The 21,922-nt window shown below is 40.4% G+C and overlaps 1 protein-coding gene across 1 annotated transcript in view; it reads left to right on the forward strand.

Annotated features, from left to right (window-relative positions):
- The first annotated feature begins 2,135 nt into the window (after window positions 1-2,135).
- Window positions 2,136-21,922, forward strand: part of kcnh8 (potassium voltage-gated channel, subfamily H (eag-related), member 8) — a 57,164-nt gene continuing 37,377 nt past the window's right edge. The window contains exons 1-2 of the mRNA XM_034241037.1: window positions 2,136-2,265; window positions 19,328-19,561. Of these exons, the coding sequence (XP_034096928.1) occupies window positions 2,190-2,265; window positions 19,328-19,561 (310 nt within the window). The 5' untranslated portion in view covers window positions 2,136-2,189. The remainder of the gene's footprint in view (window positions 2,266-19,327; window positions 19,562-21,922) is intronic.

Below are 21,922 nucleotides of genomic sequence, written 5' to 3' on the forward strand. Positions count from 1 at the left end.
TAAGTACGTAATTACTCAGGTACAGCATTGCTGCCCATCTGCTGTCTGTTTCATTTTATTAGCTTACGTATGGATATAAACCTCTGCGTTTCACAGTGACTTATCTCAGGGAAATGACTCATGTTTCTTTGTATGTATCATGCATGTGCTTTGTATGAGTGCATGTAGGTAGTATGTGACTCACATGCAGCAGCCAGCCTACCTGAGGACTCACTTTTTCTAAATGACATAACAGCTACTTTTATTTTGTGGAGGACCTGAGTAGGAGGCACAGTGATAGATGTTGGTGTTCAGCCCGAATGTTGTGGCACTGAAGGTAATGGGATTGACCTGGATTGGAGTTTGGTCTGTGTTGTTTTGCTTATATACAGTATGTGTGTGTGTTTGTGCGTGTGGATGTTCTCCAGGTTTGTTGTTATTTGCCAGAGGTGTCTTGTACTTACAACCTGATGCGTGTCATTAAAAAACGTTGTGTGCAATCCAATTAGAGGATTTACAGACTAGAATTTGCAGACTTGGATTAGAAACTGGGAATACTTGAGGAACATTTTTACTTCCAAAATGATTTCCATCATTATATTGTGATATTGCCCAGTCTGCCATTTTAGTGAGGCATGCTCGTAAACCTTGATTTCACTATCAGTCAACATGTATAGCTCTGGTAAAGGTTTCAATAACGTTTTATTAGAACCTATAATAATACAAAATCAATCATTTTTGGATTATATATTGGATTATTAACCTGAATCTTCATAGTAGCCAAAGCTGTCAGATGAGTGTAAAGGACTAATATTTGCCTGAATTGTAGTTGAGTGAAAGTATAAAGTGGCAGGAAAGGGAAATACTCAAGTACCTAAATACTGTCGACCACTTATTTTTAAATGTTTTAGGTATTTTCTTGTTGATGAAATATCTACGTTCCCTTTTTGTACAACATCTATCCCTTAAAAAGGACAGATGCTGTACACATAACATTTATTTATTTATTAGTTTAAGTGATAACTTCACAAAACTCATATTTCTTCTGTTTGCATAGTGTAACTAATTTACCGGTCTTTACATCCCATTTAACACATTCCTTCTGGCTAGAATATATAGAACATGCGTGTATTTTCTCTGCATTCTTTATAGACTTCATGTGGATTTTATTATTTGATATACTTATTTAATGAATCGGAGACTGGCACTCTACTGTCCACATGAGGGCGCTGTGGTGCAATGGATGGGTTTACTGCACAAACTGTATCTGAATTGCTCATGATGGTTTTTCTCTGCTCCAGCCAGGCATGACTTCTATCCAGGTAGTGGCTACATCTAACCATCAGGTGGCGCTGAAAATTCACTCTTTACTGTGGCCTGCTGACAGGTGGTGTGCGCGTGGAGAGTCAACACATGCGTGGATGAAGCAATTACCTCAATGTGTTGTGCAACATGCTGTATTATATTTAAGTTGTATATAATAAGTGGCAATAAGGCTGCTGTGTGTAATAGTTTCTGGTTTGGAGTGATGGGGGATCCTTGCAGATTACTACATTTCTGCCTCTTTGCATAATGCCTGACCTTTTTCTTCGCGTTTTTTGCACCACACACAAGCGCTGGTTACTGCATTTTTAATTGACTGTCAAACTCACGTCATAAATATGCTTGCCGACACTTGTACGACACAAATGGACAACATGCCCTATCCTGTCGTTTTTTATACTATGTATTTCAAAGTTGCTATGTTAAGAAAAAAGAAAATAACGTTACATAAAGTTGTGTTTCTGACTCGTGATGTCACCGTGTCTCCACACTGAGGAACTCCTCTCTGATCCCAGTTGGTGTTGAGAGTGATTGATTTCTCCCACCATTGCGCGCTGTGGAGAGATGATCATTGAATCCACGGCACAATAATGGCACCGCTGACAGGAGGTGTCGCTCCCTCTCGGTCGTCCCTGGATAATACCTGAACTGCACCTGTGGGCTTCATCTTCTCTTGTCATTGCCACACGCAACAGAAGCCCCAGACACGCGGGTGCGCGCATCACGTGCACTCTCCATCGACTGGGGATCGCATTGTGCTGAGTTGACCGGATAAGCGCCTTGTTCATATAGGTTCCGCGGCTTCAATGGGAACAGCTCACACATTTGGACGACTTGCGCCTTCTCTTCCGTAACTTTGATGGGGACTTCGATATTGAGCAGGGAAAATGCCTGTGATGAAGGGATTATTAGCACCGCAGAACACCTTTCTGGACACTATAGCCACACGGTTTGATGGCACTCGTAAGTTTGCTTTTAATTGCTTTTTAAACACTCGTGTTTTTAGCAGCTATAGTAGCTTTTTAAGTTTTTGTTCGTTCCAGTCCATTTCCTGGAGAAGTAGATTGAAAGACACCTGCACACATCTGATAAAGATCAGGGGCTTAACGATTGGTTGTCCCAGATGCAATGATCTTTTATCTTTTAATCATCTCAGTTATCTTTTGTTTTGACATATATTTTCAGATCATATATTAAACAGGAGAATAATAATGGCATTGCAATTAACAGGCTGAGGCTGTCGCTGTCTGTGGAGCTGAACTTTCAGGACCACAGACAGCGACAAAGGGTTAAACTGGGTGGCTCCACACCACCAAACATTTGGACAACTTGTTCGTAAGTTGCACCCTGTGTCACATATTGCACACATTTGTGAACACACCTGAATACATGTAACTTTTTCTCTGTTTGTCCACTCATGATTTCCCCCATCTTCCTCCCTCTGGTCTGAAACCAGCAGTCACATGTATCCAAATTAATTGGTCTGCTGTGGCATAACAGCAAGTCCTCCCTGGGCTGAGGCTTACACATTGAGGCATTTCTAAACAACAACTTTAGTCTGAACTCCTGCTCTTTTTATTTCTCCATAATGGTCATTTCTCTTTATCTATTCAGCAGCAGCTGACATTTGCTCCACACTTAGTTGATCTCTGGTCTGTGTCTCTTTCTGCTCAGTGTCAACTCATGGGTTTAATTGGTTACATCTAATGCCTTTTTTAGGAAGTGATGCAAATCCTTTGGCTTGTTCTTTTTCAATGGTTTGCTTGATTTGTCTTTACTTTTCATTCAACTTCAGATAGTTACTTTAATGTATCTGTAGGGTAACAGTTAACAAATACCTTTATTACAGAAATGTTCTTGATAAATCGACTACTCGTATGGGAACAGTGAAACGTGCACATCACAGTTTCCTAGAGAACAGTGTTTTGTTTTGCTTAGTCTTATTGTTGGGGACTATTTTCCTAAACACACAAACTGTACCTTTTTTCTGTCATTATTAGTGTTACAAAACACACCATGCAACCTCTTTAAAAACACTTATGCCTGTTTAACATTTTGCCACTTCTTGTTAAAATACATTAGTGATGTTTTTTCTCAACCCACACCTGACCCAACTCATACTCTACTGTTTGGGGCATTCTCCATTTTGTCTGGTTTGTTCATACCTCTCAGAGAGGCACCGTAATGATCACACACATCCATCAGTACTGTACTTTAGTCCCCATGGCTGCAGGTGGAGCACCACTGTATGTACTGTATGAGTGAGAGCAGGCTATATGTCGAGAGGCAACAAACACTGAGCAGCCTGTGCAGGAACTCTCGCCTGACATTAAACAAGGGAACAGGAGAGGTACCACACAGAACAAATGGTTTGTCCTTGAGCTGTGAAGTAGAAGGAAATTAACGTTGGATCTCGACTGCAAGATGGGGCAGACTGGAGGCAGCGGAGCGTGACTGAACAAATGAGGTCTGATGGCCTGTCCAGGAGCAGATATAAAGGAAGTGCTGGGTTCACTGTGATCCTCTTTGATGTCATCCGAAGCCTATAGGGGGGCAGGTCGGACCTTTACACAGAGTATGATAAATGGACAAAAGTGAAAGTCTTTCTCTTGATCTAACATTGCAGACAGTCTTGCCCATAACCTTTGAGGTGATGACAAAGAGGGATTTTCTCCCATGTTCACTCTCAATGTAGGCGTCTTAAAACCTAGTGGTCATAAAGAGATAATAAATGTAAATTTTGATCTTTGAAGTGCAATCCTGTCCATTTGAAAAGCTGTAAATTAGATGTAAAATATTGATGGTGTTAAATATTTTTTAATTAATATTTGTATCAGAATTCCACCGCTGAGCTCGTCATATTTTATTATATTATTATTATTTCATTTTTTAATGACATTTTTATTTGTTCCGTTCATGGTATGCAAATCTTAATGTATAATAATCATTAACAAAACATGTCTCTGTAAACACACCATTGACCGAAAAGGAGCAGGAAGAAGAAACAAATATTATATTACCTGCCCCTTTCTAAAATAAATAAAAATAGATGGTCTGTACTTCATATTTCTTTTTCACAGCCAAAACTATTCACAGCCAAACATAACAGTATCTTAGGATAATAAGAGAAACACAAAATATATTTATTTCCCACTTGACAGTTAACGGAAAGAAACAAAACAACAACAACAACAACAACAACACCACCTGCAGGAAAAGTTATTATCATTATCATTAAATATCATATTAAATGTATCCTTTTTAGATACAAATATTGTTAATGAGATCTTGTATTTCTCTAATTTCAAGATATACATTTCCATTTACCTTTCATTCTATAGAAAAGTTGTTTCCTATTATGTTCTATAAACCACTCCTCTGACACAGGGGAGCTTGTGTCTATCAACTCTCATTGCAGTTTGGATCAGTTCTGCATTTTCAGTATGTCACAGCCAATGGATCCCCTAGCAGACAAGCTGAGAGAGAATTGAAAGCCATAGTGATGTACTTTATACGATGGTGTACTTATTCCCAAAAGTCTTAAAATAAGGTTGCAATAAGTAATGTTCTCTCTAAAATGTCCAGAAGTAGTTTTGAACAAAGTCATCTCAAAGTTCAGGACTTTCCAAATGACCAACAGAGCCTGTGTGTTTCTCTGTATTATCGACGTATCGGCTGACAAACACAAACACCTCTAAAGAGTGTGTTAGGATCAGTGTGCCCCTGTTAGCCGTGGTGTAATAACAGGATGTGTGTGGCTCTGCCCTGTGATGACTGTGAGAGAGTGCTGAGACACCTTCTGTCTCCACTACAGCAGTGTCCAGGTGACTGATCCCAAAACCTGTCTGTCACTAGAGCAATATGTAGTTACTGGGTCATTTGAAATGTATGCACAGTCAACATTTTTTATATAAACCATGAAAATCTAAAGGCTCAAGTTTACAGTCCAAACCCAAAGATGTTGGGTTTAATATCATAGATGACCAAAAACAGCACATTTTCACAACTATGAGGCATCTATAAAACCTGTAAAAACTGTTGTGGGATATTATGAATATATATAGATTTAGAGTTTACATGTTCAATTCACATGCAACTGGTATTCTGTGTATAGGGGATAGTATAGTGGTAAAAACAAGTTGCCATTGCCAACACCATTGGGCGACTGTGGCTGCGAGGGAGTGTGGTTCAGAAGGTTGTGGGTTCGATCCCAGCCCATGCAGTCAACATGTCGATGTATCCTTGGGCAAGATACTTAACACTGAGTTGTTCCCGATGGCCAACGGTGTGTGAATGTGTGTGAATGTTAGGTCCTAGAGTAAGATACACTGCTCTGTATGAATGGGTGTGAATGGGTGTGAAGGGGTGAATGACATGTAGTATGTAAAGCGCTCTGAGGGGTCTTAAAGACTGGATAAAGCGCTATATAAGTACAGTCCATTTACCATTGTTTAAAAATACTTTAAGAAAAAAAGTCATTGATTAAATTGGCTATGCAAATAAAAGTACAGAATTATTATCAGCAAAATGTACTAAAAGTATGAAAAGCACTGATTTGATCCAAGATGAATAATGTGATTATAGGGTGATTGACTTGTAGTTTGTAAAGCGTTTGGGGGGTCGAAAAGACCTGATAAAGCACTATATAAGTACAGTCCATTTACGATTTGGACAAGGAGGATCCAATTTTGTACATTTTGTGTAGATGTGTAAATAGGACTAGATCTTTATATAACTATGTGAGCATATCAATAAAATGTAATAAATAAATGTTGTTTTAAGTGTAAAATGTTACCATAAGTGTGAAATAACTGGAGCAGTAAAATATTTTCCTCTAAAATGTACTGGAGAAGAAATGTAAAGTAGCATTGAATAGCATAACTGGAATCCAAACTTGACACACTGTAATTGTGCTTTACTTAGGCAGAGCAAATGTGATAAGTGAATGTCCTCCTGCATGTAATGGAAGTGCACTAAATGCATCCGTGCAGTTCTGCGGATAGCAAACTGTCACTTAAAATATCTCTGAAGTGAACTAATTTCTTCCACCAGCCATTTTTTGCTGACTTGACTTCCTGTCAAACACTGATGGCCTTCGTTGGGGCGATGGAGACAGTATTGGGTCATCCTTTGGCCAATTTAAGCAGAAGGCTGTGTAAAGTCTCTCAGTTTGTGCCGTGTGCCCTCGTTCCTGCACAATTATTCCAGGATATCTTTTTCTATAGCTCTTACCACACACTAGTTCCACCAGGTAATTACTGTCACAATCACTGATAGCAAGACTCTGAACAGCTGTGTTTTAGGTTGGTATGCTAAAGTGTGTATGCGAAAGAAAGAGAAAAAGAGAAGGAGAATCTATATGTGTGTAAAAGAAAGAGCAGGATGAGAAAGGAAAGTTTACAGCTTTAAGTTTTAGTCACAGAACTTTATGTGTGTGTGTTTCTCAATGTGTGTGTGCTAATATCCCTCTGTCTTTGAGCATAAGGGTAGTAAAGCAGAAGTCTCCTCTCCACTGATTAGCTTCCTTTAAAAGCAAGCAAGTCTAATTAAGATGTTAAAAAGGGGCTGTGGGATCCCACATTGTTATTGCTACTCCGTGAGTGTTTAAAAAGCCATCCGAGGATCGCACACAAAAGAAAAAGCAGTATCAGATCCTGCTGTCAGAGAAGACAGAGGATATATTGTTTCTGTCCCATATGGCTCTGCTCACCAATGACCTAATGACCAGCAGAAAGACCCAGGGACTTCATTACAGAGAATTGATGACCCCTTTCTGATGGCGCACATATGCTACAATGAGGGTTGTGTAAACAGATAGTTATTTGTTGGGAATAGCCTGTTTATGGCTGGGCAATATATTATTTCTATATCATTTAATGAGACTATATCGCCTTATATTTGGGATATTACAATATTGAACATGTCTATTCCTGGTTTAAAGGCTGCATTATAATAAAAGGAGGTCATTTAACAGACTGTTTTAGCTAAATAATTATTTATCTTCACCCAAGATGTCATTAAATCCACTTAAATAATGATATTTAAATTAGCTGCAACATCGATAGCTATTATTTAATCTTATTATTTGCTTATTTCGCCCAGCCCTAATTGCATGTGTCATATAGCGTTTAAACAATTGCCACTCTTTAATTTCCCTTAATAGATGTTTAGTACATTGTTATTTTACAGTCTGATTCTGCAAACTTGTGAAAAAGGCAGGTCCCATGTTCTCCTGAGCTGGAGATTGACTCAGAAAGAAGTAATGAGTGCAGTTATGAGACTGTGAGGCTGTAATCAATCATCATTGACTGCTGCAGGGTGAACAGGGGCTCTCACTTACTGCCAGAGGATTGGCACTGCTGTTCCTATTTTCTCCAAAACCCACTTAATATCAAGACTGTTTCATTTCAAGGTATAAAATACACAAAGGATGGAGCTCTGCTGTATTCTAGAGACCTAGGTTGAATATAGAGAACTCCTAGGACTTCTAATTCCCAGTTGAACTAGAGAGTTGCTCAGTTATGCATCCTAAAATATTAAAGTGAAATAAAAAGGTAATGGAAACTTTGTGACATGATGATGGGGGTAATGCTGGTGGGGTAATGTCCATCACTGCCAATGGGAAATGTTAAACTATTGCAGAAGTGAGAAGAAAAGTGTAGACACAAATGTGGGATCCAGGCTAAAACCAACTACTTGTAAGGGTCACAAAAGGGTCAGATTTCCTAAATGATAGCACTTGATAGTAATGTAAAAAAGGACACGATTATGTTATCTGGCAACACTGGTTATCGGGAACATGCTAGCTATCTGTTGGCAAGCTACCTCGCACTTCAATCACGCAAACATTTAAAGTTTTTTTTTTAAGAAATTAAGACTTTTGGACAATTTGGACAATTCTATTATGTTGTTTTTACAAAACGGTCTGCTCTTGCTGAGCATGAAACTAAAACAGAATGGATTTACTTTGTTTACTCTTTGCTTTAAATAGCTGCCTGTTGCTTCACACTTCAATTATGTTCCTCAAGACAACTAGTTTCAACATGTAATACTCAGAAAAAGGCTGTTTCCTACAACATCATGAGTTGCATCTATACCCATCACAGTAAACCAACACAGCAAAGCCATTGTCTTTTTGTAGAAAATGTATATTTGTGTTTTGAACTAATGGCGACCCAGCAGGATCCACTGGCTTTAACAAGGCTTTGACAAAGTATTCTGTTAGGAGAGTACGGCCATCATCATCAGTCGAGGCTCAGCAGGCAGTCGCTGTCCTCGCTGTGAGGTCACTGGGCTCGGTTATTATTACTGTGCATATAAAGGTGCAGAGCACTCTGTTACACCAAACTTTGGGTCTTCTGTGCAAGCGCCTCCCCAGTTACGGTCCTTGTTAAACCACCCAATTAGCGAGCTTCCTCTCCTAATCGCCGCCTCTAATGGACTGCCCATAGCTATTGACAAAGGGGTTTCACCAGCGGAAGTGGGGGCCAAGGCGGCCATTTTTAGACTCATGACATTATTGGGTTGTGAGAGAAAGCGAAGTGGGAGGCTATGACAGAGATTTTAAAGAGGCGATTAGACAATGGAGGGTGAAAAAGGAGAGGTGAAAAAGAGATTGGAGGCACACTTGCAAATTATAGGAATGTAATGACTGGTGTAATGTTTCAATTGGTGAGAGCCCGGGGGACTGTATGATAAAAAGCCATAGAAGTGATTAAGGCTCTGGATTTGTCTAATGATTTTCCCTCTTCAGTTATGAGAGGATTACCACTGTTTGAATGGCTGTGTGGGTATGTGCAGGCATGTTCTCAATGTGTGTGAGAAAATGTATCAATGTGTGCTCTGACTTTAACTTAAAATACAAACAGCGGAGGAAGAAGTACTACCTAAGTAAAAGTAGAAATACTACGGTGTGAAAATACATTGTTGGAAGTAAAAGCATGCAAAATTTTGGTATTGGCATCAAATTACAATTAAAATACCAAAACTAAAAGTACTTATTGTGCGTAAAATCCCATTTTAGAATCATAAATATGAATTTACTGGATTATTATTATTCAAGTTTTAAAGGTCACCTATCGTTCAAAATCCACTTTTTCATGTATTTTATACATAAACATGTGTCCCCTCTGTGTAAAAAGATTAGCTCACTTTTTGTCCTGATCCTTTTATATAAAAACCTGTCTGAAAATGAGCTGATCAGATGTTGGACACTTTATGATGTCATAAATGTTTTTTGGCTTTTGTAACCATAAGTCGATAACCAACCAAGGTACCCCCCCCCCACACACCTTATCACCTGAATCTCCTCCTAGAGCACCATTGAGTTCTTTTTTTAACCAAATATCTCTCAGAGGGGCGTGGGGAGTGGCTCCTTATTTTCATTCTAAAGTAACACAGAAAATCAGCACTTTTGAAACAGGGCTGAAACAGAGGGGATTATGGGATGCTGCAATAATCTGTTTGGTGTTTGTTTGGAGTCAAACTCTTCAGAAACATGTTTTGTATGAGACCTATACTATATTGATGAAACACAGTATAATAGGGGACCTTTAAAGTGTTCATCCCTGCTGGTAAAGGTGAAGCTAATTTAATTACTTTATGTAATACTACTGGATATATTAACCTATAATCATAGTTTATGTATTAGTTTATTTATATTTTGTTTTAGTTATAAACCCAATCTGTGAAGTAGTAACACATTTTGTCAAATTAATGTAGTGGAGTAAAACGTACAATATTGCCTTCCAAAATGTAGTAGAGTAGCATAAAGTAGCATACAATGGAAATACTCAAGTACAGTACTCTAAAATCGTACTTAAGTAAGTACTTGAGTATTGCATTACACCACTAATTACAAATAATTCAAACCCACAATTTGTCGATACACTACAGTGATTTCTGACGTGATATTAATCTCATAATCCCTTTTGTCAACAAGTTTTATAATACAAGTCTAACTGAAGAATTATAACCTTGGTTGCTATGGTGTGTGTCAGTTGTTACTATGGCAACTCTAGTTTTTTGTGGTTATGTGAATGCTTTGTAGTGATTTGTGAGAGGCTTTCATGAATTCTGGCAAAGAAGTGAGGGGGGCTCTTTCTCCACCCATCTCTCCACTTCCCTGGCGATTTGTATCACACTCCATCTCCATCTTTCATCATTCCACCTCTGGTAGCTTCATCTAACTCACTTTCAACTTTTTTCACATCACCCTCGGTCCTTTTCCCTCCCTCCTCTGTCTGACTCTGTATTTTCTCAGTCCCTTCCATTAACCATGCCCACATCCTTCACTCTCCCACCTGCCTTGCCATTCATTTCCCCCCTCAGCTGTGTCTCTCTGTCAGTTTCTGCTTGCCTCTCCCTCTTTCTATATCTCCATAACTCACTCACCCATCATGTCATTGTTTGTGCTGTAAATAGCTCGGGGGTAACTCTCGGTGGTGTCTTGGGGCTGTCTAGGAAGTTGGTGAATATGAATACGGAGCATTTGAGAGTGTGTTTAAAACCACAAAATTGGGCCAAACAAAGCATGGACAAGATAATAATAATCTTCCCAAGTACAGCATCTGTTCGTGAAGGAATTAAGCTAACGGTGCAATTTGTGCCTTAGAACCCCCATAAACATGTGCTTTAAACCTCTGACCCACCTAGTTGTTATAAAACTGAGAAAGTAAACTCCAACAAGTACTCCAACAGAGACAACATATGAAGTTGTTTGTCCTGGTTTGTGTGTATTTTCTGACCTGGCGCCCTCTATTGTTGGGATGACGGCTATCAGCTCAATGAGGCTGGACTCTGGCTCAGTGCTGCTTTCAGTAAAATGCGAACAAAATATGCCAACTTGCTCAAAGTGACAGTGCTTACATTATCATGAGTTTGGGGTGTAATATATATTCAACACTATCATCAATTTAGTAGAGGTTGCTATTTGCCAATTAGCACTAAACAGCTGAATAACCTTCGTTTTGCAGGCATTAATTAGAAAAGTAAAATATTGGAGAAAGAGAGATTTGCTGGAGGAGAAACATTTCCTTAGTTTGAATTTTCTAAACATGGATGTTTTAAAAACACATTTGAGTTAATATGGGATTTTTTAATAAGCAATGCTAGTGGCTATAGATTAAACAACAGTGGATAACCAGCAGGACTGATCCACCTGTGGCCATTCATGTCTGTAGCATAAATGGCAGTCCATCATAACATTTTAAAAGATATTTCAGTCAAGACGCAGGGGATCACCAAAGTACGAGAGATTCGTCCTCTGGGGGCCGTGAATACCTGTACCAAATGTCATGACCACCCTCAGAGTAATTGTTAGTCATGTGAATCGCTTGGCTTAAAACTACTTAATTTAAATTGTCATTACACATGCCATACCAGCACTAGGAATGTGGATTTAAACTATAAGCAAAACAGTTTCTTTCAATGCTAAGAGGTTTTTTAAGATATAGAATCACATTCTGTTAACCACAGCAGCCTATTTCTTTACTGCTAAAACAACGTTTGTTTTGTGTGTACCTCAGCCTTTGCTTCTCAGAGAAAACCATCATTATTTGATCACAAGGGGTCCTGTTACAGGAAACAATAACATCTGTCATTTTATCAAAGTGTCTGATCAAATGACAAATGCTGTTCACACCCACAAATCTCCAAACTACTAAATGGATAGGAGCGAGCAGGAAACAGCTGTCTGATGCTGATGTTGTGATTGTATAATAACACTTGAAAGTCTCTTTTAGCAATAGCACATGCTTTACAAATTACTCGGACGGCAACAATAACAAAGCCCTTCAGTTGACTTATAAGCATCTGTAAACATCCCTCTCTTTCTTCCTTCTTGTTCTCGTTCTTGTCTCACTGCCCTCTCTCTTTCTTTGTCTTTCGTTCCTTCTTCGCTCCTCCTCTTGTGTCCCTGTGGGGTTTCTGCTGTCATGCAATAGTGTGAGCATGAGAGGAGATGATCTATGGGCTTCGACACAGGAGCAATTAGCCAAAATAAATACAGAATGGAGAGAGGGAGATACAGTAGAAAAATGTGAGGTGAGACAGAGGAGAGAAGATCACAAGTATAGGAACAAAGGAAATAACAAGCAGGGTAGTGGTAGAGGGTGTGATCAAATCTGAAAAGGACTCTGAAGTAGAGAATATTTCTTAAGCAGAGTTTCCGGTGTAGAGGAAAGATAGCAAAAGTAGACAGATTACTCTCTCGCAGAGGTGATGGGGAAAAAGGTTAACGCGTGGAAGGAAATAAATGGATCTGGGAGAAGAGGGGTTAGTGTGTTGGATTTCCAAGGGTAGATAGAAGAGGAAGAGTAATTAGGTGGAGAGATCCAAAATGGGAGGAGGGACAGAAAGAGCAGCTGGAGGAGAGAAATTAAGGAGTGAAGGTTGATAGGGAAGGGAATGAGTGATAGAGGAGAGGACAGAGAGAGTGTTTGAGGGGGAAATAAATATAGGGAGGGAAGGAATAAGCAACGGGAGGCAGGAAGTGGTTGTGATGCTGGTTGGCATTAAGCAAAGGAGGAAGGAAAGGAGCCAGGGAAAGTAGAACGGTAGGCGAAAGAAGGATACAAGAGAGACATTGGTGTAGGGACAAAGTAAAAAGATGAAAGGTTAAGAAAATGGAAATACGGTTTGTATCAACAAAAAACAGTTGTCAACCTGCCACAGTAGTAGTGGCTGAGATTTTATTTTCCTTGAATATGCATGAGTAAATTAAAACCAGCTGAAAGTTGTTTTCTTTTTTAAAGAATCTATGGAATAGAAACATCCAAGAACAATGCTTGCCTTCATCAGGTCTTTGCAGGTAGGGTTTGATCAGATTTGATTGACAGTGACATGGCAACATAAACAACCACCATACATCTGTCTTTATATTTAAATTAAATATTTAACGGGTGCACAGATAACAATCATCATCTAGCCTTTCCTTTGCACACAATATACAGTATGTCTGTCAATTCTACCCAACCACAGTAATCCACTGTCAAACATAGGAGGCTATGGTATATCCATGTAAACGTGTTAGTGTCAACACCCTGCTCTGGAGCTCTGGAGCTGACACCAGACAGGCTGCAGGTCTCTGCTCTGAGGGGCCACCAGACAGGCTGCAGGTCTCTGCTCTGAGTGGCCACCAGACAGGCTGCAGGTCTCTGCTCTGAGTGGCCACCAGACAGGCTGCAGGTCTCTGCTCTGAGTGGCCACCAGACAGGCTGCAGGTCTCTGCTCTGAGGGGCCAGCAGCTCTGTCTGTGTCTTACCCCGAGCCTGAGGGGCCTCCCGTCTGACAGCCGGTCCCAACGTTAAGACCCGCTCCGACCATCTGTCTGAGCCGGGCAGTCAGATATTACCGCTGACATGTCATTCTCCTTCTGTTTTTTTCTTACTCATACTGGTATCAATGTCACTGAGTTTACACTGTGATTCCAAAACCTTGTGGCAGCAGTTCAATAAGTCCATTACAACTTGGGTTTTATTCTCAGAGAGGTAATAACTTTGCATCAGCCAGGTAAATAGTCGAGAAGCAAGAACCCAGTGACATTCATGCCAAAAAGAAATACAAATACGAGTGTTGAGTGTCTGGTTAGCCAAAATATTAAGAAGAGAAAATGAAAAAATATAACTGAAACTGTCCATTAGAAACATGCTTTAGAGTAGCACACCGTTTCATATGCATTCAATTGAATACTTTGACATACATTGGAAAAATGCTTGGAGATGAATCTTGCAATAATCTATAATTGTCTTTTTTCACCTAATATACAAAGTAATTTATCAATCCAAAGAATATGTCTGATATTTAAATGTATACGTTTTCTGTGAATAAAAACGTGGAGAAGCGGCTTGTCTGTGAGAATAGCTGGTCCACCTTAAAGGTCGCTAGCTTCAGGGCTATCCCATTCATTCATTCATTCATTCATTCATTCATTCATTCATTCATTCATTCAACAAGTGGCAGTCAAGACACATCCAAAAATTGGTTTGGGTCTTGATAAATTATGAATAACTAAGACAGGAAGCGTAAAGCATTTTGAGCGGCTCGTAATCAATCAATCAATCAATGTTTATTTATATAGTAATGAGTTATCTTTCTATGGCTGAGTGTAAGCAATAGCTTTAATAAAAAAGCAGAGTTCCCCTCCATTCACTATTACATAATCTGAAAGTGACATGAATCATAATTGTTTAGAGAGTGCCAGCCAGTGTGCAGTAGTAAATGTTGATCACTGAATGGGGTTACAAAAAAGGAACATGATGCTCATTCCTCTTCAGGGATGCATTCAAGGGTTTTGTTCTCTGACAGTGTTTTCCCTGTTCAAATTTAAGGTGGTTCCCTTCAACAAAGACTGACGTACGACATAAAACAATTATGCAATTGGGTTGAGGGAAAAGGGAATTATTGATGCATAAAATTGATTTTTGTAATGAAATGTAATTGAAACAAGTCGCTTTAGCAGGATGTCTCAAGCAATGATTACAAACAAGCTCACGTAGCTTTGTGTGTTCCTGTATATGAGGCCTGATGTGTACGTGACTCATGTATTTACTGTAATTACACTAATGTCTCCAAATGGGTTGCATATGATTTATATTGCTTTAAATGTGCGTGTGTGGTTTGAGACCTGCATTTTCTTTTGCAACTTAAAGGTCCCATGTCATGCTTTTCTGGTTATTACCAGTCCCCTTCAGGAAATTATTATTAAATTAAATTAGAAAAATGATTGATTACATCAATGCAAATGTGAAACAAACAAATGTTTGACCAAAAACATAAAGCCAACACAGGTGATATGATTAGGCCAATGGCCAGCACCCATTCGATTTTTGACCTATCCATAGGCTAAATTACTTTGTGACACTTGAGTGACTTCCTGTTAGCTAGAGCGCCAAATTATTTGCTAACAGCAAAGTGAAAAATGTATCGTGTTTTTGTCCTTAAATGTCCACTTGTCGACACTCAATCAAAACCACCTGAAAGCGAGAGGGATTCTGCACATAATAGGCCTCGTGAGTACAAGTAGGTTACTTCTGGGTCTCTGTGTTTCATTCAAGCTCTGCTCTCTGTGTGTGTGTGTGTGTGTGTGTGTGTGTGTGTGTGTGTGTGTGTGTGTGTGTGTGTGTGTGTGTGTGTGTGTGTGTGTGTGTGTGTGTGGGTGTGTGTGTGTGTGTGTGTGTGTGTGTGTGTGGCACGAGACATTTTGTGTGCGTGCACGAGCGAGCGAGAGCTCGCACACCGGTGGGTATCTACCGGAGATCGTTGTGTTTAGCATCTGGTGCTAGCTAGCCAAGCTAACGGATATAAGTAGCTTTTTCAACATCAAGGTGGAGAGAGAACTCTCTCCTGTCAGACTGGGAGTCTCAGATAACCTCTGCTCAGGTGAAGTAAAGGACTCTGTGTTTAGATTAGATAGTTTACTTTAGTCTAGTTATCTCAGTGGGTCTCAAACGGTTTGTTTTAAAAGGGGAGTGATTTGTAAAATATCTATAAAGAAATAGAAAATCTGTTTACAGTTCTGTTTCATATGGGTGTTGAGAGATGAATCCATAGATCTCTTCATTTTGCTCTCAAAGTGCACCAGATTGATGCTTTTAACTTCAATATTTAAAAAACAAATCTTCCCTGTGGAGCGTGCCCCCGGACCCTCCTAGAAGAGGTGAGGTCCACTACCCACTTGTAAAAATAGCACTTTACCCCTGCTTACACCTATATGCCGTGAGCTGATTATCGAGCCTTCATTGTAACAGTCGCGGGTGCACTGTGTGTGCGTGTGGGGAGTGTTGCAGTAGAAAATTCAACTGTAGCGCTGGTGCATTAATGGGAAATCCTTAATGTTTGAGCACCCTCTATGAAACGTCAAGCTACCCCACAGCACCCCCTAGAGAAAATCTCTGGCGCCGCCACTGGTCCCCTTGTGTGTTATGAAGGTTTTTATGCATGTAAACGGTCTGCAGAGTCACAAACCCTCAAAGTACACCCTGTAGCGAGTAAAACTCTAACGGCCCGTCCACACTACAGCTTCAAAAACGGTTTCCAACGCGTCTGCCCATTCACTTTGAATGGGGTGACGTCACTTTTCGCCAAACTGCATTGCGGGAAGCAGAGCGGAGCTTTCCTGGCGTTTCAGGCCGCAAAAGTTGAGCAATGTTCAACTTTTGAAGCTTCTGAAGCTTTCGGTGGAAGCGTCAGCCAATCAAATCATATGCCAGTACAAGCTCTAGCCAATCAAACCGCTGCTTGTGTGTCAGGAGCGGGAGATTCATGTGATTGGTTGTTGGTCGAGCTTCAGACACGCCCAGCTCCAAGCTTTTTTTGAAGCTGTAGTGTGGACGGGCCGTAACACAGAAAAGACCTGTCTATGCTGCCCCAGAACGCCTCATTGGAGATTTCTCTTTTACTTCCTGGGTACACTGAAGTGACCCATTGGTCCAATCTGTGGAGCTCCTCACACACACACACACACACACACACACACACACACACACACACACACACACACACACACACACACACACACACACACACTCTCAACAGCAAAACTGTGACGCACTGGGGGTGCTAGTGGAGCCTCGCAGTGGCGAAACTGTGGCGTGCTTACACTGTATGTGCACCACGTTTGGGGGTGTGGGGGGTGCAGGTGCTAGTGGAGTCTCGCGGATGGGGGTGCTGCAGCCCCCTCAGCACCCCCCCTTCCCACGTCCATTCGCGATGTCTCGCTGTCTCGCAGATCCCACGCAGCAAGCAGGAAATGAACCCAGCTCACACTGTCCGCTCCTCGCAGCAGCGAGCCGCGTAACATCCCGCCAACTCGGCACCCAGACCCCACGCAGCATTCTCATCTGTTTGTCCGTACTTGTGTCATTTTCTGGTTGCTAACGCCATTGTAACACATAATCACTGATGTTCCACTGTAACGGTGGTGGACTCATCAGAACAGAGTGGGCGAGCTGACCAATCCAAGCACAGTGGGCTCACAGGGAGGGGGGGAGCAGGAGCTCCAACAAGCCGTGTAGGACAGAGAGTGAACACACATACAGAGATGCTGTATGAAAAACTAATATGAGTTTGGAAAATTGCACAATATAACTCTATTCTAGTAGACCTCAACAATGGAAATATGATCAGTAGAAATGGCCATGACATGGGACCTTTAAGGGCTAGTTTGAGAAAATACACACACAAATAGTCAGATTACAGAATTTGCAAAACTATAAGAGTCCGCTGTGTGGTATTATGGGCAACCTGCAACATTAGCTGTCTATCAGCACTGCTCAGCATCATTCTGCGCTTCATTGGCACGGGGGTGTTTGTTTGTGTGGATGGGTGTGCCATAAAGGATGGATTCAGGTATGAACAGCTGGTCCACTTCAACTGGGTATTTAGACACAAACAGTCTCATTAATTGCGATCGACTTCAGCACCATATTCTGTTTTCACTGTCATCTCCCCTGCTTTCCTCTCACTCTTTTCCTTACCCATATCTCTCTTTAACTTCTCTTTATCAGTGAGAATATTTTGAATTTGAGGTAAGTTTCTCGACACAAGGGACTGAGTTTCAAGAGTAGGGTTCCATTGCATTTCAGCTTGCAGATAAATCAGCCATTTATTGAGGTAAATGGCCTTCATGTTGCAGCCTACACTGGTCTGGCTGAGCTGAGGATCCCATCAGCCTTTGTGTTAGTGTGTTAAAAGTCACATTTTTATCACCAGTGGCCAGTGAGAGCGATTTAGTGAAACAGCCAGAGAGTCACCCCTTGACCATTTGATTTGGCTTTCATTTGTATTATCTGGAGTTTCAAAAGTAGGTGATGGGAGCTTAGAGCAGTCGTCTAACAACCAGAGTGTGACGGTACAAGCAGTCATCATATAAAAAAACAACTAAAAAAACTGTTAATATATGCAATTTAAAAAAAAACTTATTTTATAAGGTGTCTGTCATCTTTCAGCTCACTGTGTTCAGTTATATTGCCTGCAGTCTGTGATTCAGTTCACTCTCACAGCTCTAGTCATATTGTGACCGGAACCCACTGTGAACTTTCTGCCGCTCTGATAAAGAGAGGCAAAGTCAGCGAGTGTTTAAATTTTAAATAGAAAATGGACTGTATTTATATAGTGCTTTATACAGTCTTTTTACATAAAGAAGTCAGCGTTCACCCATTTCATATGGAGGCAGTGGTTGCCACAAAGGTGCCACCTGTTCGGGGTTATTCACACACTATTGACCATGCCATTGGGAGCAACTTGGGGATAAGCCCAAGGATACATCAACATGTTGACCACTGATTGAAAGACCACCGTGCTTCAACACATCCACAGTCGCGAAAGAGCCATATCTTTTTCTCAGGGCTTGGTGGAGAACAAAACAGAGCTAAAAGAAAGTGAATAGCAGACTTGCATTTGCTGGGTGATCAGATATACAACTACTAATACATGTTAATGTTGCTCCAACTCTGTTAGATGTGAAATATGCAACTATTAGCTCAAATGTGATCATGATTTAAGTGACGATGTGTGTGCTGCTGCCAAATGTCCAAAACGAACTTATAGCAGTTTTCATGCTTGAAGTCTAAACACACAACATATCTTGGTAATGTTTACTATTACCAGTGTTAATTAATCATATTCTTATTTTGCTTTTCCAGATATTTGCAGTGCTATAGAGTCATGGTTGACTTATTTGGGCCTCTAGGGACTCTTCAAGATGCAGAATAATGAAGAGTTTAAAACCATTGGTGTGCTGGGAGAATTTTTCCTTCTTGCATTGAGTCAGAAAAACACACTCAATGTTTTTTTATGTCACTGCATTCAGTGTGAATATATTTGAAATAGGGAAGTTTAACAGTGTGTATCCTCACTGCTCATTATTCGTTTAAACTCAGGGACACAACATATATCCATGGGTTTGTCTAACAGTGGATAAGCAGGACAAACCAGAAGAACACCACAAAGAAACTGAGGAATAAAGTAATTACCTTAGGTCTTTGTCGTCATCTCACCTCACCTCTTCTTTGCTTTTCTCCTGCAGACAGCAACTTCATCCTGGCCAATGCACAGGTTTCCAAAGGCTTTCCTATCGTCTACTGCTCCGATGGCTTCTGTGAGCTTACAGGCTTCTCCCGGGCCGAGGTCATGCAGAAGAGTTGTGCCTGTAAGTTCCTCTATGGGCCAGAGACCAGCGAAAGTATCATCCTCGGCATCGACGAAGCCCTGGAGGAGCGAAAGGAGTTTAAAGATGAGATCACGTTCTACAAAAAGACAGGTAAGCTCGGGGATGCCAAGTCAGAAAGTAAAACACAATACTATAAAGCCTAGGTTTGGTGGCTTCCTGAGCCATTTAGCAATTACATTTTAGAACCAAGGCAAGTAGAGAAGCCCAGAAAGCCATTAGAGCAGGGGTGTCAAACTCAAGGCCCGGGGGCCAAATCCGGCCCGCGACCTAATTTGATGTGGCCCGCAAGAGCTTGCAAAGAATATACATTACAATTGGTGTAATTGTTGAATATTTACTTTCAATTATTTGCCCTAGACTTCTGCTTTCAGACGTAGTTATTTCGGAAGATATTACCAGAACTGATAATAATCCAATGCAGGGCCAACAATGTAATACATTATTTAATATATATTATATATTTACATGTATATTTATATATAATTAAAATTACAACCGGCCCTTTGAGTGCAACCATAATGCTGATGTGGCCCAGGATGAAATTGAGTTTGACACCCCTGCACTAGAGAGTGCACAGACAGTGATTACCATGTTGGAGGTTGCCTGTGTATTTCCATAAATGAATGGCAGTTCTCTGTGGCTATTTCTGAAGAAGTCACATTTAAATTGGCATAGATGGACCCATGGATAGATGAAGGGGATGGCAGAATGAATGGATGTATAACTTTTTTACTTTCCCATTGTCATTAAAAGGTGATTAAACAAAGCAATCAGTCACACAAAAAACCCAGTTATTATTTAACGCTGAGACGCATTAAACTTTCATAGCTGTCAGATAGTGAATCCTTAACCCCGTCTCCTTCGATTACACTGAGCCCAGCAGCGAGCGAGCCGTGGGGTGGCATGGTTGGGTTTGTGCCTCATTGATAAGCCTGCTGGCCAGTGAATAAAATGAAGTCAAAATAATGAGCACGTCTCGGCATCAGCATGCTGTGATGTGGGATGGTGCCATGTGCCCTTGCACGGATATTGCAGAGTTTGCTCCACTTTTATGCTTCATGTTCCTATTTTATTTTTAAATCAAGCTGGGGAGCATTTGTGTTTGTAAAGCTGCTCTGACACAAATCAAGGGAAATCAGTTTGTTATACCGTATCAGCACTGCAAGCTTTCACTAAACTGTGGATTGAGATTGAAAGCTCATTACCGATTTTGAAACATGTTGATAAAATGGTTTCATTACAAGGTCCCTTTAATAGCTGTTTGGGAACTCTTGATCACACAGAAGTTTGTTTTTGACAAGTTTGGCATTTCAATCTCAGCTTTTGTGCAAACACAGACAGAAAATAATAAACATGCTGCAGAAAAATGGAAATGTAAATTGTTGCAATTCTATGACAACTGAGCAAACTCCAAGCCTGATGATCAGACTGGTGATGCACACGGCACTGCATGAGGCTGACGTTGAAGTGATTATTTAATTAACATTAACAGGATAAAAAGGAAATGTAAAGCTTTCCACAATTGTTCTTTTTAAAATAAATGAATCCTAATGTAATCAAAATAGAAATTATATTTATAGAAATTATAAAAAATCCTGATCCCACAGCGGGGAAATGTATGCAAAAGTTGAATTGTAGGTAACAGGTCTTTCTATCGTTATCATGAATGCTCCTCAGTCAACACACCTTTTAAATACTTTTCACTGTACAAACACACTTTATTTATTTCATATTAATCATGTCATGTTACTAGATTCAATGCATATCCTGAATCTCAATAAAAATGAGAAAGCAAAACAAATCTTAATTAAAAACCACTACTGTAAATCAAGCTGGGAGATTGCTTTGTCAACATCTGTGAGGATTGTCTATGGTAGGCTACTGTATGCTATTCTATACATGTCTCATGCAGGCATTATGGTGTGTGCATGATTCCGTTGTGTGCCACTTTTCTGATTTTTCTTTGATTCATAAAGCAGATTTCGTAGATGACTCAGAGCAGTTTGCATAGGCACAGCTCAGCTAATACCACCACAGATGTGACTGTCTACACCACAGTGTCTCCTTTGTTGTCCCCCGCCCAGCCTCCCACACACACACACACAGATATTTTCCTATCACTTTCCCCATTTCCTTTTGTTACCTTTAATCTGTCTCTCCTTTCACCCATCCCTCTTACTTTTTCACATAATGTACAACTTTTAGTGCCAGTTTGTCTGTCTGTGCTATTTCTTTCTTCCCCTGCCTTTGCCTTTTCATGTTGTCTCATCCCGCTCGTTCTGTCTGTCACAGCGGAGTCCTGAAAAGTAAACGTAGCTGATTGACTTGGTTTTTCCTCCGTCTGTCAGTCGGCGAAAAGAGGAATCTGTGTTCTCGCAATCAGGGACGCTCTTTTCTCTCGCTGTGTGCTTGATAGTGCTGCCTCGTCTCACAGGCATGCAGATATTCACA

The sequence above is a fragment of the Gymnodraco acuticeps genome, unplaced genomic scaffold, assembly GCF_902827175.1.
Source record: "Gymnodraco acuticeps unplaced genomic scaffold, fGymAcu1.1, whole genome shotgun sequence".
NCBI lineage: Eukaryota > Metazoa > Chordata > Actinopteri > Perciformes > Bathydraconidae > Gymnodraco > Gymnodraco acuticeps.